The 21,353-nt window shown below is 37.4% G+C and overlaps 1 protein-coding gene across 1 annotated transcript in view; it reads left to right on the top strand.

The window, feature by feature from the left end:
• Positions 1-21,353, top strand: part of Slc9c1 (solute carrier family 9 member C1) — a 79,560-nt gene that overhangs the window by 36,539 nt on the left and 21,668 nt on the right. Inside the window, exons 14-20 of the mRNA XM_074075225.1 lie at positions 3,735-3,832; positions 9,339-9,458; positions 13,459-13,654; positions 15,733-15,918; positions 17,945-18,094; positions 19,351-19,402; positions 20,681-20,829. Coding sequence (XP_073931326.1) covers positions 3,735-3,832; positions 9,339-9,458; positions 13,459-13,654; positions 15,733-15,918; positions 17,945-18,094; positions 19,351-19,402; positions 20,681-20,829 — 951 coding nt within the window. The remainder of the gene's footprint in view (positions 1-3,734; positions 3,833-9,338; positions 9,459-13,458; positions 13,655-15,732; positions 15,919-17,944; positions 18,095-19,350; positions 19,403-20,680; positions 20,830-21,353) is intronic.

Genomic DNA, 21,353 nt, shown 5'->3' with positions numbered 1-21,353 from the left:
ACATGGGGGTACATGCCTGTAATCCCAGCTACTTGGGAAGTGGATGCAGAAGGATAGGCAAAAATGGTAGCGAGACCCTGTCTCGAAAACAGCATAAGAACAAAATGGCTTGGGGCATAGTTCACTGGTAGAGTGCTTGCCCAGTGTGCGCAAGTCCCTGGGTTCTAATCCTGTAACATACACACACACACACACACACACACACACAAACATCAAGCCTTTCATATACGTATACATATACATATATGAATATACTTCTTAGGAGTACATTCTTCAACAGGTTGATAATATAATTGTCACTAATTATTTCCAACATTTCCAGTTGAGAATGTCTTGGGCTTTTTGTTTGTTTCTTTCTTGTGCGTGGTTCTGGTATTTGAATTAGGAGCCTCTCACTGGGAAAGCACTCTTAACACTTGAGTCGCATTCCCCAGCCATTTCAGCTTCATTTTTCAGAAAGTCTTGCACTCCCCCTCCTCCCAGGGCTGGTCTCAGATCATGGTCCTCTTATCTCTACCTCCCAAGTAGCAGGGATTACAGGCATGAGCCACTGTGCCAGGCCCTAGTTGAGATATCCTTGAAGTTCACCTTGTCATGGTTTGGCTACCTCTGACCTAATGATGTAGGAAAAAGCAATCGACTGGTAAATGTGTAAAGATGTTTCTGACTAAAAATATGAGAGAGTTGCATCCAACTCACGATTTATTCATATAAAGACAATAGAGTGGTAGGTATGAAATAAATTAATCTTTAGGAAATTAAATATAGCATCTTTTCCTGCTTGAATGCTTTCAGAATTATTACTACTTTGTTGTACTTTTAAATGTATAGGATCATGTCTGTAAGTTACTGCCAGACTTTTAACTGATTTTAGGAAAATATTGTATTTAAGAACTGGCAAAACAAGTGCAGGAGATTTCATTTAGAGTCTTGTTTTTGTTATAATATTAAGACCTGAGTTTTAATCCCAAGATCAAACTCCTGGGAGTCGACTCACCCCTTGTATTCCAAACAAAGACAGTGAAGGCAGAGAAAGGAGGTTTTTATGTGGCACAGGCAGCCACAGGAAGACAGCACTTCATTTCATCTTCAGCCATCTTTGGGATTCAGACATGAGCTTAGGGGCCGGGGAGAGAGGCCGACATGATTATGAAACAGTGCTGGCCGCCAGTGTGGGCTTGTTGATCATTAGCTCAGTCCTTGATTTGGGCGGGGTCCCGGAGAAGAATTTATTACTGGTCCTGGGAGGTGCTGATGTTCCCTTCCTTTAGGGCAGTTTCCTCCATCTCTCCTTGTAAAAATGTTATCTTTTGGTAAGTCCTGATCTTGGAACCCCAGATGATCACAAAATGACTGAAGACAGAATGGCTTAGAGCAAAGACATGGATGCATAATGGAGGCTGGAATGTCTAGCTTTTATCCTGCCTTTAGTTAATTTGTGGGCCCAAATAAGGTGTTTCTTAGCAAAAGCAGCTTTTAAGCACCTATTACAACATGATGTAATAACTAAGGAATTTCTCTTTTTAGTTTTAATTCCCCCATCCATAAGAGAAGACTTAAACTGACTGAACGACCTCATCAGTTCTTTCCAGTGTGGGCAGCCCACATTTTCTGCAATATGCACTCCAGGTGCCATTTTTACTTCTTCCTCCAATATTGGTATCTACTATTCTATCTCTGATTGTTGATTTTTTTGCTTCTGTGCTTTGTTGTGTCTTCATCAGAGGTTTTATTTTTTTTTTTCAAAGTAGGTTGGAGCTCTCTGCTGTTGTCCAGAACCTTAACACACTTCATATCATTTTAGTTCATCTTCATCTTACATTGTTTTCATGTTTTATTATTTTTATTATTTGTTGATTTTTTATTTTGTTGGTTATTTTATTATTCGTTGGTTTGGTTTCTGTGACCTCTATTCTAATGCTCTCTGCTTTTGACATTAACAGCGGATATACAGTCTTCAAAGCTTTGAGAGGATTTAAAAAAACCCAAAAATTCCATTCTTGTTACTGAGGCAGTATCTTTTCTACAGTTCTACTTTAGAAAAGAGAGCATGGTGGACATACAGAGGAGGTGGCAGGCAGAGTAGGAGCAAAAGGACAAGCTTCGGATTCTGAGAAATCAGAGTTCCTAATGTCGTCTTGGGATAGCTGTTCGGCTCTCTGGCCTCTGCACTCACATCTGTAAATTATAGAGTAGAATACCTTCTTCATGTATTTGTTGCAAGAATATAAAGCTTACACAGATTAGTGAATTCAGTGGCACTTATATTTAGGAATCAACGATTTTCTAAACTCTTCTTACATTTGGTAGGAAGGATCATTTAAGAATTAACATTTTTCTAGTGTCTATCTGCTTTGTCTTTTATATTGCTAAGCTTTCATGGCATCCATATTATTTTCAACTTCATTTTTTCCGCCAATACAACTTTTACTGTTGAGGATCATGAAAATATTTTAATCTCATATTGCTTTGAAGGTACTTTAATGTATTAGGAGGAGAATGCTACTCTAGTGAATTCCTATCATTATGGACAAAGAGCCTTTTGGGGGGAAGAGGAGGGTACTGGGATTGAACTCAGGGCTTTGCACATGCTAGGCAAACACTCTACCACTTGAGCTATACCCCCAGCCCGACAAGTAGCTGTTTGATCACACATCTTCAAATTTAATTATCCCTTTCTAGTTTCCCCGAAACAAAACAGTGCTTTAGTGCTCATAAATGATTGTGCAGAGAGAGTACGTTACATAACAGCCATCTCTGGTTAGGCAGCGTGTTCCAGTTAGGAGTTTGGTCTATGCATTGAGACCAGGCACGGTATCTGGTAGCGGTTCCCACAGCACGAAGCACCGTTCCTGAAGCTGAGTGGATTCTCGGTATACATACTGAATGAAACAGTGACCATGCTGTGCGTAACAGTGGCAGTCCTTTGTATCTTTTTCTTTTCTTTTTGGGGCAGGACTGGGCTTTGAACTCAGGGCCTCATACTTACTAGACAGACACTCTACCACCTGAGCCATGTCCTCAACCCTTCGGTGCTTTTGTTATTTTTCAAGTAGAATCTCACATTTTTGCCTGGGACCAACCTCAGATGGCAGTCCTACCTACCTATGACCTCCTGTGTAGCTAGGACCACAGGTCAGTGACAACATACTTGGTTATTGGTTTAACTGGGGTCTTGCTAACCTTTTCCCCAGACTGGCATGGAACTATAGTCCTCCTCAGTCACTTAGGATTACAGGTGTGAGCCATCATGCCAGGCTTAAAATAGACTGCAAATAGCAGTCTTTCTCCTTATACTAGACTGAAAATGACAGAGCTCTGCTGTAGAAATACTTGGAACCATGGAATTAAATAAAGATGCCAACCAGGATCTTTTTAATCCTTCAGGAGTTCTCATGGTCTTTAATATACTAAAATGTATTATGAAATTTTAACATAGGAACACAGCTTGCAACAGGTCCTGGGCTTCTTTTTATTTATTTTTTTGAAAATCTGATTATCAACCTGAAATGAGCACCCTAATTTCTTCCAGAACCAGCTTGTTTCTCCCAAAATCCAGATCTACTTTCTGCATGGATCTGGCAATCTGAACCTCATAGAGAGATTCTTTTTCTAAGTATACTTGGCTATTTGGAGATTTTGATCTCTTTTTCACAGATTATTTTTCTGTCAAGGTGGTAAGAAGTTGTCATGTTATCATGCTATGTAATGATTCAAATCGACATTTCTTTTAGGCGAGCTACCAAAGACAGTACAGGAATGAGACTCTGTCCCAGAATGCAGTCCAGATGTTGGTAGGTGCCACAGGAAGCTTTGGTGAGAAGAAAGGAAAGTAAGTGTGTTGTTAAGGGAGGGCGTCTAGCCTAAGACTGCACTTACAAAGTATGCAAGTGGGTTTTCTTGATTTAGTCTGCTAACTTGGGTTCATCTAGTATTATGTGTGCAAGCTGCTCTCTGCTGGTGGGTGTGCAAAGCTGTGGTGAACTTACTTTTCCTTTTTGACCTGTTCTGCAGGCACAGCTTCCCAATGCACAGGTAGCGCCTCGCCTGTCCTCTCATAGTACTCAGCATACATTTGGAATCTAGCACTGATTTCCTTAGATAGAGGTCTCCAAAGTAAACAGTGAGGTCCTCAAAGTCAGTGTAGTGGGGAACACCCTCAGGCCACCCGCTGTGTATCAATGAAAGATCTGTGATTGACAGAAGGAAGGATTAAACTACAATGCAATTGCGACAATGTCCACCCACAGCCCACAGCCCTGGCGTTCCTTCCAATTCTAGACTTTGATCCTGATGCCAAAGACTCCTGCTCCCTTGATGAAATGACCCTAAGCTTATTTCTACAGTGTTCTTAGACCTTTATCCCTGTTTCATCATCCCACAAGCAAACTTGGTCTTTGGTACACACATACCTAAATCTGAAAGATGTGCCAACCTGTGTCCGCTGACATGTGTCAGCCTGTACAGTGAAGAGTAAAGGTGGATGTGAGAAGAGAAGCATCCAAAACTTTGACTCATTCTCACTGCACTTCAAGCACAGATTTTTAAAGACATGTTAGAGTTTTTACCTCAAGTCTAGTCATGCAAATCAATAGGACATTTTATATGTCAAGATAGGAAGATAAATATGTAGCATCTCAGTTTGTTTTCTTCATTTATAATGTTTAAACATTTCCATATATGGTTCCCTGGTCTTCATTTGCCTATTGATTCAGACTCTCCAAATGCTTTGAGTGGAATGGAAGGGATTGGGAGAAAAGGCTGGGCAAATGGAATAATTTCAAATAATGCAATGCCTTCCTTAAGACATGCACAGCATAGATATGAGGCTTTAAAATAAGTGAATAAACACCAACCTAAAAGTCATTATTGTTGCATTATCCCGGAGAGGACTGCACAAAGGCAGACACAACATATACCTGTGAAATCTCAGAACAAACTGACACGAACAGGTCAACAGTGGGAAAATAGTTGAAAGGAGCTTTAGTGGACAACACAGGCATATCTTGGAATATATGACACTTTTACTCATACATGTAGGAGACATATATTTAATGTCATGGGTTCGACACCCTGTGCAAGACACTGAAGGGAGCAGTGAGATTTGTAACGTAATGTTTAGACTCCTAGAAAACTTTATTGATTGTATTTATATCTGTACCTGCTTCTTTGCTGAACTGCCTGGGAGTAGACCTTGCCATTTACTGATCACTCCAATCAGAAGCTCAGTGGATTTGGGTGTCCTATGGCAAGAAAAAAAATCTAAGATAGAACATGCAGAGGGTTTACACAGGGATACCAGGAGCTGTGCTAGGTGCCTATGGAACGGCCTAAGACATAATACTTTAATTATTAAGTTTATTATTACTGGCAGATATGCCTGGCACATTTTAAACATTTTATGTCCATTACCTATTTTTGTCTCACACAAATTCTTTGAGAGAAATGCTGCTGTTATCTTCATGATGCAGGGGATGAAAATGAAGCACAAAGATATTAAGTAATTTACCCAAGGTCATTTGTCTAACAAATGACAGAGCTGTGATCCAAATCCAATTTCCTTCACTAAACAGTTAGAGGGATCACCCTGGCTCCCTGAATCTGGTCTTTTTAGTGAGCATGTTAGCATGAAACAGGAATTTGAGAGCCTTAATTATACATATAGTAACTTGGGCTATAAGTGACTGCAGATCACTGATACTACAGAATTTTAGAATTCATGGGAACCTGTGAAATTGTCATTCATCCAAACCTACAGCCAGCATTATACTTAACGGAGAAAAATTAAAACCATTCCCTCTAAAATCAGGAACCAGACAAGAATGCCCACTATCTCCACTCCTATTCAACATAGTACTGGAATTCCTAGCCAGAGAAATTAGGCAAGAAGAAGCAATAAAAGGAATACAAATAGGTAAAGAAACTGTCAAAATATCCCTATTTGCAGATGACATAATCCTATACCTTAAAGACCCAAAAACCTCTACTCAGAAACTTCTAGACATCATCAATAGCTATAGCAAGGTAGCAGGATATAAAATCAACATAGAAAAATCATTAGCATTTCTATACACTAACAATGAGCAAACGGAAAAAGAATGTATGAAAACAATTCCATTTACAATAGCCTCAAACAAAATCAAATACCTAGGTGTAAACCTAACAAAAGATGTGAAAGACCTCTACAAGGAAAACTATACACTTCTGAAGAAAGAGATTGAGGAAGACTATAGAAAGTGGAGAGATCTCCCATGCTCATGGATTGGTAGAATCAACATAGTAAAAATGTCGATACTCCCCAAAGTAAACTACATGTTTAATGCAATTCCCATCAAAATTCCAATGACATTCATTAAAGAGATTGAAAAATCTACTGTGAAATTTATATGGAAACACAAGAGGCCACGAATAGCCAAGGCAATACTTAGTCAAAAGAACAATGCAGGAGGTATCACAATACCTGACTTCAAACTATATTACAAAGCAATAACAATAAAAACAGCATGGTACTGGCACAAAAACAGACATGAAGACCAGTGGAACAGAATAGAGGATCCAGATATGAAGCCACACAACTATAACCAACTTATCTTTGACAAAGGAGCTAAAAATATATGATGGAGAAATAGCAGCCTCTTCAACAAAAACTGCTGGGAAAACTGGTTAGCAGTCTGCAAAAAACTGAAACTACATCCATGTATATCACCCTATACCAAGATTAACTCAAAATGGATCAAGGATCTTAATATCAGACCCCAAACTCTTAAGTTGATACAAGAAAGAATAGGAAATACTCTGGAGTTAGTAGGTATAGGTAAGAACTTTCTCAACGAAACCCCAGCAGCACAGCAACTAAGAGATAGCATAGATAAATGGGACCTCATAAAACTAAAAAGCTTCTGTTCATCAAAAGAAATGGTCTCTAAACTGAAGAGAACACCCACAGAGTGGGAGAAAATATTTGCCAATTATACATCAGACAAAGGACTGATAACCAGAATATACAGGGAACTTAAAAAACTAAATTCTCCCAAAACTAATGAACCAATAAAGAAATGGGCATGTGAACTAAACAGAACTTTCTCAAAAGAAGAAATTCAAATGGCCAGAAAACACATGAAAAAATGCTCACCATCTCTAGCAATAAAGGAAATGCAAATTAAAACCACACTAAGATTCCACCTCACCCCTGTTAGAATAGTCATCATCAGCAACACCACCAACAACAAGTGTTGGCGAGGATGCGGGGAAAAAGGAACCCTCTTACACTGTTGGTGGGAATGTAAACTAGTACAACCACTCTGGAAAAAAATTTGGAGGCTACTTAAAAAGCTGGACATCGATCTACCATTTGATCCAGCAATACCACTCTTGGGGATATACCCAAAAGACTGTTACCCCAGAGGCACCTGCACACCCATGTTTATTGCGGCACTATTCACAATAGCCAAGTTATGGAAACAGCCAAGATGCCCCACCACTGAGGAATGGATTAAGAAAATGTGGTATCTATACACAATGGAATTCTATGCAGCCATGAAGAAGAACGAAATGTTATCATTCGCTGGTAAATGGATGGAACTGGAGAACATCATTCTGAGTGAGGTTAGCTTGGCCCAAAAGACCAAAAATCATATGTTCTCCCTCATATGTGGACATTAGATCAAGGGCAAACACAACAAGGGGATTGGACTATGAGCACATGATAAACGCGAGAGCACACAAGGGAGGGGTGAGGATAGGTAAGACACCTAAAAAACTAGCTAGCACTTGTTGCCCTTAATGCAGAGAAACTAAAGCAGATACCTTAAAAGCAACTGAGGCCAATAGGAAAAGGGGAACAGGTACTAGAGAAAAGGTTAGATCAAAAAGAATTAACCTAGAAGGTAACACCCATGCACAGGAAATCAATGTGAGTCAATGCCCTGTATAGCTATCCTTATCTCAACCAGCAAAACCCCTTGTTCCTTCCTATTAATGCTTATACTCTCTCTACAACAAAATTAGAGATAAGGGGAAAATAGTTTCTGCTGGGTATTGAGGGGGGGGAGCGGGAGGGGGTGGAGTGGGTGGTAAGGGAGGGGGTGGGGGCAGGGGGCAGAAATGAACCAAGCCTTGTATGCACATATGAATAATAAACGAAAAAATAAAATAAAATAAAATAAAATAAAATGCTTTAGAAAAAAAAAGAAAAAAAAAAGAAATTGTCATTGACTCTATTAAATAATGTCTCCTTTGTGGGTCAAGATGTCTTGCTAACTATCTCTGTGGCAAATGTGTATTACACATCACTACAATTGTTATTCCAATAATATTCTGCAGGACCTTAGAGGCTGAGCCCAGCCTTTCTTTATGTTTTATCAACAGCAAGCACAGTAGATGCTCAATAAAAGCTTTTAATTTCTGAATAAATCAAACTGTACACAAAGATTTTCCATGTAATTGTATTATTATATTGACTCTTGGATTATCAAATGGCTTCATTCTTTTCAAATACATTGATATCCCTGGAGCAAAGAAACTGCACAAATTCAGAGTGAAAACATTGTAAGTAATAGGGAAGACAAGGTCCACATTTGAACTTGGTGTCCAACGCCCTTCCTAATTAAGCTACAAGTGAGGGCCTCAGACCTATAGGTGGAGAGTCCTGTCATCTTTCTGATGGACACAATGAGAGTGTCTAGTCAGTAGCACATGAATTCCTTATAAAAGTAATAGGATTGGCTAAGCAAGACCAAATCATAGCACCCAAATGTGAGCTACCTCAATACAAAAATCAACAGAAACTGACAGGCAAATTCTGGCAAGTGCTACCAAAATGTCCTTGAACACTGACTTCCCCATGTTAACATTTTAACCCTTTTGTAGTCATTTTAACTTGACTCCTTTCCCTGAAGAAATGGGAGGTGTGTGAGATAAACTAGATTCTTTCTATATGCTTTCTCATTTAGCTACCCCTGCCTGACATACATATTTCCAACCTCATTTTATAGACGAGCAAGCACGTTACTGATATCATTTGTTCATTGCCACAGTAGACAACGGGGATCCAAAATGAAACTAAGCTGTATCTGAACATGAAATATTTTTGAATCATGGTATGCTTTTTCTCCCTGGACCCTGAACTCTCTTATACTTCAAACTGCATATCCCTCAGTGTTGTAGTCTCTCTTTAATGAGTTCTACAATGGAACTTCATGGTAGTACACCTACTTGTGCCTACAAGCTATGCCCATAAAAATGTCTTGTTCACAGTCGTCACTACACAGAACTTCTGCCTTCTCACTATCCTGCATTAAACTTCTCTAAGCATATTTAAATCTCTTTCCTTTTTTTAGATATATGAGTCCTGAGACTATAAAGAATTATTGTGAAAGTAGAAAATTGTTTGCCTTCATTAGAAAAGTACTGCTCAACTGGGTGTATAATACCAAAAAAGAAAAAGGAGTCCCATCAAGGTGAGCACTGATGAAACTCACAAGACATGTAAGTCCCTTTTCATTCGAAAGTCTTGTCTTACTGCTTTTTAATTATAGCCTAAATACTCTGAAAAATACATATATGTATAATATATATATATATATATGAACTGTGCTTTGAACTCAGTTCTTCTGCACTTGCTAGGCAGGCACGCTACACTTAAACCACACCCTCAGTTACAAAATATTTTGAAGCAGTTTATAATTAAATTGCTGATATACATGCACAAAAAGTAAAGAAAGAGATATGAATAGTGTTCTCTTTTTAAAATTGAGATAAATTGCACCTAGCATAAAATTAACCTTTGCTCATTTTGAAGTGTACAATTCAGTGTTATTAAGTACATCCACATTGTTGGGTAACCATCAAAACCGTCAAATTCTGTAACATTTTCATTGGCCCAAAAGTGAACCATTTGACTACTTCCCATTCTCTTCTCACCCAGCTTCTGGGAAGCACTCACCTGGTTTCTTTTGCCTTTTCTGAATTTTTCAAATAAACAGAATCATGTAGTCTTTGTGTTTCTAGTTTCTTTCACTTACTACAATGTTTTCATGCACAATGTAGCATATATCATTACAATAAGGACAATCCATTTTGTAGTATGTATCACTATTACATTTCTTTTTCTGTCTGAATAATAGTCCATATGTGGATATGCCTCTTTTGTTTACCCATTCATTAGTTTGCGTTGTTTCTACCTTTTGGCTATTATGAGTAGTGTACTCTGCACATTATGTACAAGTATTTATCTGAATAACTTCTTTCCATTTCTTGAGGGTACCCTTATGGTATAAAATTGCTAGGTCATGTTTTGATTTCTTCAGGTACCAAATTGTTTTCCATAGCTGCAAGACAATTTTGATATCAGAAATCATGAATCTTTTGATTGTTTTCTTTTTCAAAACTATTCTGTTTAGAGATCCTTGAAATTTCCTATGGATATTATGCTTATCTTGTCTGTTTCTGCAAAAGAAAAAAAAGTCATTGATATTTTCTTTTCCTTTTTTTTTTCTTCTTGCTTGCTAAGCAAATGCTGTACCACTTGGGCCATGTCAACAGGCCTGATATCTTCATAGGAATTGCACTGAATCTGTACATTGCTTTGTGTTCTATTGTATTTTAGCAATAATTATGCCTTTTAACCCATGGAAATAGAATATCTTTCCATTTATTTAACTCTTTAATTCCTTTCAAGAGTTAATATCTTGTAGTTTTCTAAATGCAAGTGTTTGGTTAAATTTAGTCTTAAGTATTTGTTCTTTGTGATGCTATTTTAAATAAAATTATTTTCTAAATGTCATTTTCAGATGATTCATTCCTAAATACAGCATCATGTCATCTACAAATAGAGAAAACTTTACTTCTTCCTTTTCCATTTGTATGCATTTTATTTCTCAGACTCAAAGGGAAGGGATATAGACCCTCCTTCTCAATAGGAATATCAAAGATACTGTGGCTGTCTTTAATACACCAAGAGTCAAATGACAAAAAGATACTTTTTATTACAACTCTTTAGTGTAGTTTTTAAAAGGGGAGATTTGAAAACTAATGCAGTCTAAGCATCATTTGTGCTATAAATTAAATATCATTTTCCTAAGGTAAGTCATAGTACAGACTTCTGGAGTCATGATATGGTTTGGAATTCCCTGGCTCCAAAATTTATTAGCTGAATGAGCTTTCCAGATCTTAGTGTCCTGATCCGAAAGCTGGATATAGTAATATCTATGTCATATTCTGGTGAGTAGCTGATATATTTTGAACATCTGGCAAAGTATTTGATACATTATAGCTACTAAAATATACTAATTGGGTCCTCCTTTGCCTACTTCATGTTTATTTATAGACACCAACGTGTTTAGTCCTGGAGCTAGCACTGGGTAGGCACGTAACAAATATTAAGTACTTATTATTCAGTGCTGCATAGTATTCCATTCAAGACTAAGTACCCTCACCAAAAGTGATGGAGTCATTCTCAAAGATCACTAAACACAGAAGGAAGCAAATATCCATGAATGAGAATAAGAAGAAATAATAAGATTTTTATTTCTCAGACTTCTGTTATTAAAAGTATTCAATATGATCAGATCTATAGGTATTAAAATGTTGAAATTTGTCAACAATGTTATTGCAAACATGGAAAGTCCAATCACTAATAGAAGCCAAGAAGACAATGGAAATATATATAACAACGTATTCAAAACTGAATAATAAAGTCACTACAGTGTATCTAATTTGGGGCAGATTCAGTTAAAGCTATGCAAAGAAAGCATAAATGTATAGCATTAACAAGACTTCCAGCTTTTCTAGCTCGGCCAGAAAAAAATTAGAACCCTGAGACCTGACATGGTAACACTAAGGTGGACAAACGGGAGGAGTTTGAACTCCTAGATTCTCTTAGCCTCTTGGGTCCCGCAGAAGCAGACCCCTTCGCCAGCAGGGAAGCAGCCTCCTCTTCCTTCAGATGCTGCAAAGGCATCACAAAATGAAGTCTGTTCTTTTCTCAGGTTTAGTCTTTATTACTTTTCATCACTTCCAGGGGAATTAGCTGGTCAGGTCTTGACACAGCTATAAGGCGAGATAAAGTGCTTGCCTCAGAAGACTATAGACTATGTACTACAGGAACTATAGGACCTGACCGACACCAGCAAATATTGCTACTAAGGCAGACTGGGGAGAACTGCTGGGCTTGGGCAGTCTTATCCGTGAAGACACAGGGCTAGCACTCTGTAGGGCAATTGGAGCAAATACTATTATACTCCTGGACGGTTGGTTGAAACTGAACAAGACTAATAACCTACGCAATTAAAATACCCAAGTTGCGTACTTGGCTTAATGTACTATGTGAGAATGAAGATCTCATTCTCTGGGAAGGCCCACTGGACATTTCTATTCACCGAGGCAAAGTGAAGCTTGCAGAGAAACTTGACGTACATGTCCTCTGCAGGCCATAGCTGATATTGCCATGGATTGCTCTCCCTGCTTATCAGAAGGATTGATGGGATTTCAGGTTAGCAAAAGGCAGACGGTAGCACTTAAAAGTCAGAGGCAGGGCCAGCATACTTTCTTTTATAGACAGCAAACCTAGAGCAGCAATTGGTGCATTAACCTTTAAGGAGACTTGATCTGGGGATGGCTAAGAAATGATGTGTGCCACATCAGATGAACAGTTAACTAGAGTGACGCTTTTCTGATGAGAATCTGGTCACGAGAGGATGAGATATGCTACTGCAAAGAAAAACCACGCTCTCTCATTCCTTCTCTTTGAAATATCAAAGTCAGTTCTCAGAATCACAGCTCTTCAAAAAGGACCTGCAACAGCACCACAAAGATATTGGTTAAATGTTTCCTTAATATTTTCTCAAATAGCCATTGACCACTTTTAGCTGAGTTGTTGTACATTGGAGAAAAGATGGATGCGGCATTGACGAAGTCAGTACTAATACTGATGCCAGAGGACTGAATGTTGTTACGTGCTACATGTTAAATGGAAGCTTTTCAACTTGATGATACATGGCATTTCTGGCTTAGGGTGTCTCAACCCTGTGGTTGAGTGCAATAGGTTCACTGTGTGGTTACTTCAAAAAGTTGTAAGAGTATAATTGGGATTAACATACTTCGTGTCAAGCCAAACACTCACTTTGATTACTAACCTATAGAATAAGATCAAGTATGACAAGAATGGTCAAGGGGAACCTCTAACCAAAATAGTAAATAAGAAACAATATAGCTTTCCAGGAGGAATTAATAAATTAACAAAATTACTAAAGACTTCAAGGAATGTGAGTGGTCCCTGTCATATCCCTTTCAATTTACCCTTCTGGCACAAACCAAGACACCAGCTAATGAAGCCTCTTCCTAGAATTACGCAGGGCTCTTTGTCTACAGCTGGAGCAGAAGTGAGCATATAATGAAAACTATCTAGTGTAATTCTTTTAATTCTTTTTTCAGCTAAAGCTGCTTTTTTTTTTTTTACAGATATCTCATTCTTCGTGTATGCCATAAAATAGTATTTGCTGATGAATTTGAGTATATCGGATACCTTGTGGTGGTAATGAATGTGTATCCCATAGTACTCTCTTGGATAAGTCACTTGAATAACATCTACGACCTTGAAATAAGACATTCTAACTACTATTTTCTTGCCTTTTATATTCTAGAGGCCCTACTCAAGGTAATCTAAAGTTTGTATGTGTGAATGTTAGATTTCCTAAGCTCCTTTCAACACTAGTTACAGACATACTTCTAAAGGAGTATGTGAAACTCTTCTCTTCTCAAAACAAATAAATTTTGTTTTTAAAAGATGATGTTTAGCAGTGGGGATATATTGAGGAACCCCTTTGAGTACTAACTTAGAAATTAATAACAAAAGACAGGACTGTAAATTGGTACAGTGTATAGGGGGTACTTGTGAGGGGGGAGGGTGAACAAAAAAGATTAAGGTGAAGGAATATGGTTGATGGACTTCCTATATTCATATGAAATTTCAGAACAATGGAACCTCTTGCAATTGCTTGAAGTGAGGCAGGGAGGGGACTTGAGGGGGAGAGATGGTGGGAGTGAAATAACCAAGTACAATATAAGCCTATTTGGAATTGTCACAATGAATCCTCCCTGTACAATGAATATATGATAACTAAAATTTTAAAGAATGAAGATGATGTTTAGGATGATTCAACAGAAAATATGCATACTTTAGGTATTGACTCTGTATTTGCCAAAATACATTTTTAAATGCTGTGTGTGTGTCAAAGGGACACAGAATGAATTTAAGCAGTATAGGAAATGTTCTTAGGCCTAGCAAGGTGTGAGCTCATGGATGTTTATTTACTTTTATACTATATGAACACTTGGATGGGGGACCTTGATAGCTAATTCTTGGCCACCAACATGAAGATAGTTGTTCAATGATAGAAATGTCTGCAAATTGATGAATACTGGGTTTCTGGGTAAAGTCTTACTCTTTATTTTTAGAAAATGTTACTGCAATCAACAAATACCCTAGCTATCCTCATGACTATCTAGATATGTGGAGGAATCAACAGACAAAACTAAAAAGTTAGCCTTTAAAAAGTGTTATTTTTCAACATGCAACTATCTGATCTGAAAGTCTGTCATATTGCTTAACCTGTTTAAAAATATCCTAACAAGTTATTCCAACTCTAATGTAGGAATATATGGCTATAGAGAAAAACATACATACATAGCTTCTATTATGCATTTATTTAAATGTAAAAATGTTGATGAAGCTTAATGTTAGATCTACAAATATATCTACTGAAATAAAAGAATCAGTGCAATTCCCAAGAAATTCTGATAAAATAATTATGTTTATTTTTCAAGAGTTTAAAAATGGCTTTTATTCTACATCATCACAGAATGAAATTACATACTTGAATCTTTGGCAGTCCTGGGGTTTGAATTTGGAGCCTCAACCTTGAGCTCTACCACTTGAGCCATGCTCCTGGCCTTTTTGCTTTAGTTTATTTTTCAAGTATCATCTCACAATTGTGCTAAGATCTTCCTGCAATTCCTGGACTAAGATCCTCCTACAATTCTACTACTACCACCTCCCACTTAGCTTGGATTATAGGTGCTCACCGCCATGTGTGGCTTGTTAGTTGAGATGGGATTTTACTCATTTTTTGCCTGAGCTGGCCTTGAATCTTGAACCCCTCCCCCCATCTCTGTCTCCCATGTAGCTGGGATTATAAGTGTGAATCACATGACTGGCCCTAAGTAAATCCTTAAATATTGAATGACTTTAACAAAATTTTGCCCTTATGTATCATAAAACACTAACTAGTTTTTTAGTTTTTACTTAGAATCACAATTTTGCATATCAATCATATACTATAAATGGAGAAAAGAGCCCTTGGGATTATCATGCTATGTAGAGCTGTTTTATATTAAAGACCTGACACACTATGTTCTTATTTGGATTTGTTTGCCTTCCCACTGTTGCTACTTTTTTTCAGCAACATTTCTATAAATCTGTTCTTTTTCATCTCTACCTGGGCTTTAGACTAATCCTAGATCAATATTCCTATGACTGCTCTTTTACTAACGGGTAAAGATAATGAACTTGTTTTTTGGTTGGTTGACTTTGGTTTTCCTTTTGTTTTTGGTTTTTCAGACGTATAGTCTTAAGGTAGATGGGAGAAAAACCTAAGGGCAGATGCAGACATTACTGTGGTGGATGATATGGTGAGAGCAGAAACATGATCCTGTAATTTCTCTTTAAATCCACAGATGGCAGCAATGAGGAAGGAATATTTTTCACAGGCCTGGAACCTGTTTGAGTTAGTAATTACATCAGTTGGCATCACAGATGTAATACTTATTGAGACGGAAGCCATTAATTATGATCTTGACTTAATTGAAACAGTAGTCATTATGAAAATTGTTCGAATGCTTCGTATACTACGCCTTTTGAAGGTAAAGCAAATAATGCTAATTCAAATTCCTTCTGACTGCTTTACAGAATATGGACTGAATTCAGCTTATGAGGCTTATAGCAACCATTTTCGGTTGGGCTTATTCTGTTTGTTTTCTGGCAATCCTGGGGGGTTGAACTCAGGGCCTTGCACTTGCAAGGTAGGCACCCTACCACTTGAGCCACACCCCAGCTATTTTTGCTTTAGTTATTTTTTGTCTGGGTTCTCCCATTTTTATCATTCACCCAATCTCCATTTCCCAAGTAGCTGGGCCTGGGCTAATATTTGTAGATTACATTTTAGCTCCCTTTGGATAAATCAAATTTTATATTATGAATATTCAAATTATATTAAAAATTAGTTTTGCACATGTAAGTATAGACATACTCATCACAGTTTTTCCTTTTAATAGATAGTTCATGAAAAATTCCAGTTGATTGTAAGTACATGTTAATCGGAAGTAATATTCATTTTTATAGATCCTTGTGAGGTAAGACATGGAAATAACCAAAACAAACTACCATACAAAACATTCCTAAAGACAAGGCTAATAGCATATTTTTACACTAACCAAGAACAGAGCAATATACTTTCTGAGTTATATAAAGGCACGGTATTACGGAATCATAATATCAACAATTACATTTGATGGTTTAATACATGTTTCTATGACAAGTGTGCTAAGTATGATGGCTATTTATTTTCTGTATGATTATTCCAATGATAGGAAACTTACTCCACAGCAAGGCATATAAGGATGTTTGGATGCAGATGTATGTTTTTCTCTCTATCTTTCTATTCATACACAAACAAGACACAAACACATATAAGCACTGTGGGAGATGCAAAACTAAATGAGACACAATTTATCAAGAGTTTGCTCTAACAGTATAGAATGTTTACATTTATACCTTTCTTATATATGTTTAGAAATAATTTTGCTACTGAGAGGCAATGAGGTGTAAAGTATTCAATCAGTAGTATCTCTCTTTTTTTAGTAATCCATAAGAAAATAAGTAATACCCGTGTGTGGTTTCACCTGAGAAAGGCATGTCTAGTATATTCTAAAGTCCAGTTAATTCTTTCTGATAGGAGGATATATACAGTCTACTGAATAGTTTAGACAGAGAAACTGATAAACCACCTAGGAAAAATTTGTTTATGTGTTCAGGAACTCTGACCCCTTAAATAAAAAGGTAAGCCCTTGGGATATAAATGTAAATTAGATAATAGTCTCTTTACCTAGGAGCTTATTGTAGAAGGGACATGACAAGTCATGCAGCTATTCCAATGTTAATGGCAGGATAAGTGCAAATCAGCAGTAGGTCCAGAATGCTGGTGGGAGAAGAGACCTCCTTTATTTGGTGATACTTGTGCTGAATCTTGAAAGATGCACATACACTCTTTGGGGGTCAATGGCAAGTGGCTGGGGTGTAGAGGATGCAGATTGTGGAGTGCAGAAGAACAAAGAGACCTTCCCAATCTGCAAAATTAGGGAGGGGACTGCACAATATCAACAGGTAACCCAGAAACTTAAACCCTCAGCAAAGAAACAGGGAGAAGAGAAGTTAATTGTGGGGTCTGACAGGAAGAATGGTTATGGTGGGTTCTCATACAAATAGACCATCTACCAGGAAGTGTTGTAGAAGATTTAATATGTGAAAGTGGCAATAATTTATAGACAGTCATTTTATGTCCTAACCCCTGAAAAATGAATCACATTATTTTCCAAGAATATAAACCATTTTAAAAGAGCATCCACTTCTCTATAAGTGAAATGCATAAAAACAATAAAGCTATAAGCTAGGCATAGGTACCCAACATCATTGGTTACAGAGAAATAGCTATGGTCTTACTGTTATAAAGACATCAGGAATAAAATAATCAACAACCTTGACATGTTACTATTGGAATTACCTTTGAGGTCACTTAATTTCTTATTATCAATGATTTTGGTTAAACTAATCAGCATATAAACAAATATAATTTGTATAATTTATATTAAGTGGTAGCCTGTTGTTTTTCAGCTCATAACACCAAAGTTACTACAAATAATAGATAAGAAGATGAGTCATCAGATGTCCTTTCATTATGCTATAATAAAAGGATATGTCCAAGGAGAAGCAGATGTACTGAATATAATTGATCAGATTGCAAGTTCTAATCAGGTTAAACAGGTGAGGAAAACCTAAACATGCTTCTTCCACTCTTCCATGATGGCCTTTGACCATCATGTCCTCAGTAAGTATGCATAGGTGTGGTCTTTGACTTCTGGTTTGCTAATAAATTTCTATAAAAACTTAAAACTAGTCCACATTTAAATTACTCAAATATCTTCTTAAAGAAATTTCTGTGTCATATTAGCAACTTACAAGGCTCCTGGGCTGCACCTCTTTGTCCTTGTGAAACTGAGGTGCAATGGTCAGCTTTTGTCTGATAAAGCTCCAGGATCTGTCAGGAAACTGTAAAGTGAAGAAAGAAGGCAACGTTGAGCAGAGACTTCATACTGCCCAAAGTGCCTTCTATCTCTCCCCATCTTTCTTTGTTTTCCCATAGGAAACAGTAAAGGAAATGAAAGTGAGTAATCTGGCAATAGCAAGAAGTAAAGAAAGCTGTAACTCATCTGCAGGAAAGCTTGTAGATTGTCAGGTTATGCAGATGAGAAATATGAGGCTAAGGGGAGTTAAATGATTGTGCCCAGAGTCCTGTGGTGAGTAACAGCAAAGACAGTCCTAGGGCCTAAATTCTAAATTTTATTTATTGTCTAATTTGAGGCAGATTAACCCTGACATGTGCCCACAAGTTTGTTGGATGAGTAGAACTCAATATTTTCCAAGGCAATTTAGAAGATTTGAATGCTAGATTGTAGCTTTGAACTTGAGAAAATGGTACACTCAATGTGGTAGGCAATAAAAAGTAACCTTTCCTCTCCTTACTACCTGCAACTTTAAAACTCTTTTTCGCTATTTTATTACCTTTTCTAACCACTGATATTTAGCACTGGAATTTGAGGGTACAAAAGAGAAATGACAAAAGAACTTGGATGTCTAAAATATTGTCCCTTTTTTTTTTTTTAAGCTCGTTTTTGTCTCTTGTATAGTTTGGCCAAACCTTCCACTCACTTGAGGTTGAAAACCATCCTTATGTCCCCAAATTGGAAGCTTTTATAAAGCTAAATGTAAAAATACCTTTCAGACTCAACAGGATCTTATAGCAAATTACCTTATGGAAAAATATATGGCATGCCTTTAAGATTCTAAAGATCAGTCCAGATATTGTTGCTTGTCTTTGGCACCACTATTGCTCAAGTAAATAAATCTCCATCTTACTTCTCTATAGTTATTTGATTGGGTTGAAAATCCATCACTTGCAAATGTAAAGACATCTTATAATGGTTCAGTTTCCCACTGGAGGTATGTGTTTTGTTCTGCAGATCTTACTCAAGAGGGTAACAAGGAATATGGAAAATGCTATGAGAGAGCTGGGTAGGTGCCTTCATCTTAAGTATTCAATAGGACCATCTCTAATCATCACTTCAGAAAGGCAATGGTTTCTGAAACTGCTAATCTTTGAGGAAACCTACTCATTAATAATAAAGTGGATAATTTCAACAGTCAACATGATTGTGTTTCACAGTATAGATGGGTATAGTGTAATATGACTTCTCCATGCTTGTTCTCTGTCTGCTATGACAATGAAGACCTTTTAATTTCTGCTTAAAGAGCCACATTTACAATCATTATGTACTTAATTTTATAGGCTTATTAATTCTGGTTTTCTTCCAAACCAGAAATACTTGAGCTTTCCTGAGTGACACAAGCAAAGAAACTACTTTTCTCCTGCGCTCCTCACAGAGCTATCATTCAAGAATTTAGGCCTTAAAAAGAGGTGAAACCAGAATAGAATCTTGCAGATCAAGCAAGGCTGTTGGGAGGCTCAAATGCCCACCCCTGGCAACAGCCTGTCCTCTGAGCCATACCATATCATGTTTCTGGTACAGGGCAGGGAGTAGAACAGGTACCCTGACAATATAATGCTCTTGTGAGAAGAGGAGAAGAATTTCATGTCATTCAGTAGATAGCAAAAGAATGCAGCCAGCCTGAGAATAAGGCCAAGCTTGAGAGATTCTGCATGGCAAATAGTTACCAGGGAAGACAAGAGGTCATGACTAAATAAAAGCCCAAAGGTAGGATCTGAGTGGATAAAATTTTCATGGGCATCCAGGAATCCAAATGAGATAAGCAGGGAAACATAGATGAATGAGTCCTATAAGATACACTAGAAAGGTGACTGGGCAATGACCCGGGATGGCTGAGAGGACTTAATCAGAAGCCATAGCTGAGCCCACAGTCTATACAACCAAAATTCCTGATCCAAACATAACAGAAAAGTAGATTGTGACCAACAGACTTACAGTCCCAAGCAGCCCTCCCATCACCCCCCCCACACCACACACACACACACACACACACACACACAGCGTCTGGTGCAGGTGGATCAGCATACCTGTTAGTCTTAGGACTAGAGATGTCTATCCTTTTCTGGAGATTTAGACATAAGCATGCATGTTGCCAAGAAAATGACAGGCAGAGCTTTGGCATAATGGTGAATAATGATTGATGGTCCTATTAGGAAGAGATACGTTTCCCTGTGTTGAAGGTTGGACCCCATGAGTTTAGAGAAGAAATGAAGGCTTATTGTCCACACAAAATGATTTAAGACAATATTCTTCTTTCATCTGAAATTATTTTACTATTTCTCAGGCTACTTAGAATATGATCACCCAGAAATTGCTGTCACTATGAAAACCAAGGAAGAAATTAATGTCATGCTCAATATGGCTAAAGAAATTGTCAAGACTTTCAGGTCAAAAGGAATTATTCATAAGGCTGAAGGTGCTGAAATTAATAAGGTAATGTAGAGCATTTTCAAAATAAATAACTTCATTAATATACAGTCATTGATGCTAATGCAGTCTACCTTTTACTCTTTTGAATAAAGGCCATTCCTGAGATATGAAAATCTCATAATAATTGCTTAAAGACAAGCATTCACCACAGAGAGGTCCCTTCCTACAATACCAGTGGTCAACTTCACTTTTCATTTTTGCCTCAGTAAAGGAGCATATCTTTCTCTGATGAAGCTACTCTTCACCATGGACTAGAATGAATATCAATATGTTCTTGGGAATTGCTGATGGCACTGAAAGAACATTTCCAATACATCCCATAATTTATAACACTTGATTGTAGGCTTATCATTGACCACATTATTTGTCTCTTAAGTTATTTAAATGGTGCCATGACATATAGAAAAGATAAAAAAGTGTCTCATCATTCTGTAAGCTCCTATTATTTGTTGATTGCTTAATTAAAATCCTAAGGAATTAATTTATATCCTGCAGAATTAATGAGAGTTCAATAAAGGGCCCAGAAA

This window comes from Castor canadensis, chromosome 5 (genome assembly GCF_047511655.1).
Source record: "Castor canadensis chromosome 5, mCasCan1.hap1v2, whole genome shotgun sequence".
Classification (NCBI taxonomy): Eukaryota; Metazoa; Chordata; class Mammalia; order Rodentia; family Castoridae; genus Castor; species Castor canadensis.
The sequence above is the reverse complement of the archived record's forward strand: the minus strand, read 5'-3'. Positions and strand labels throughout refer to the sequence as shown.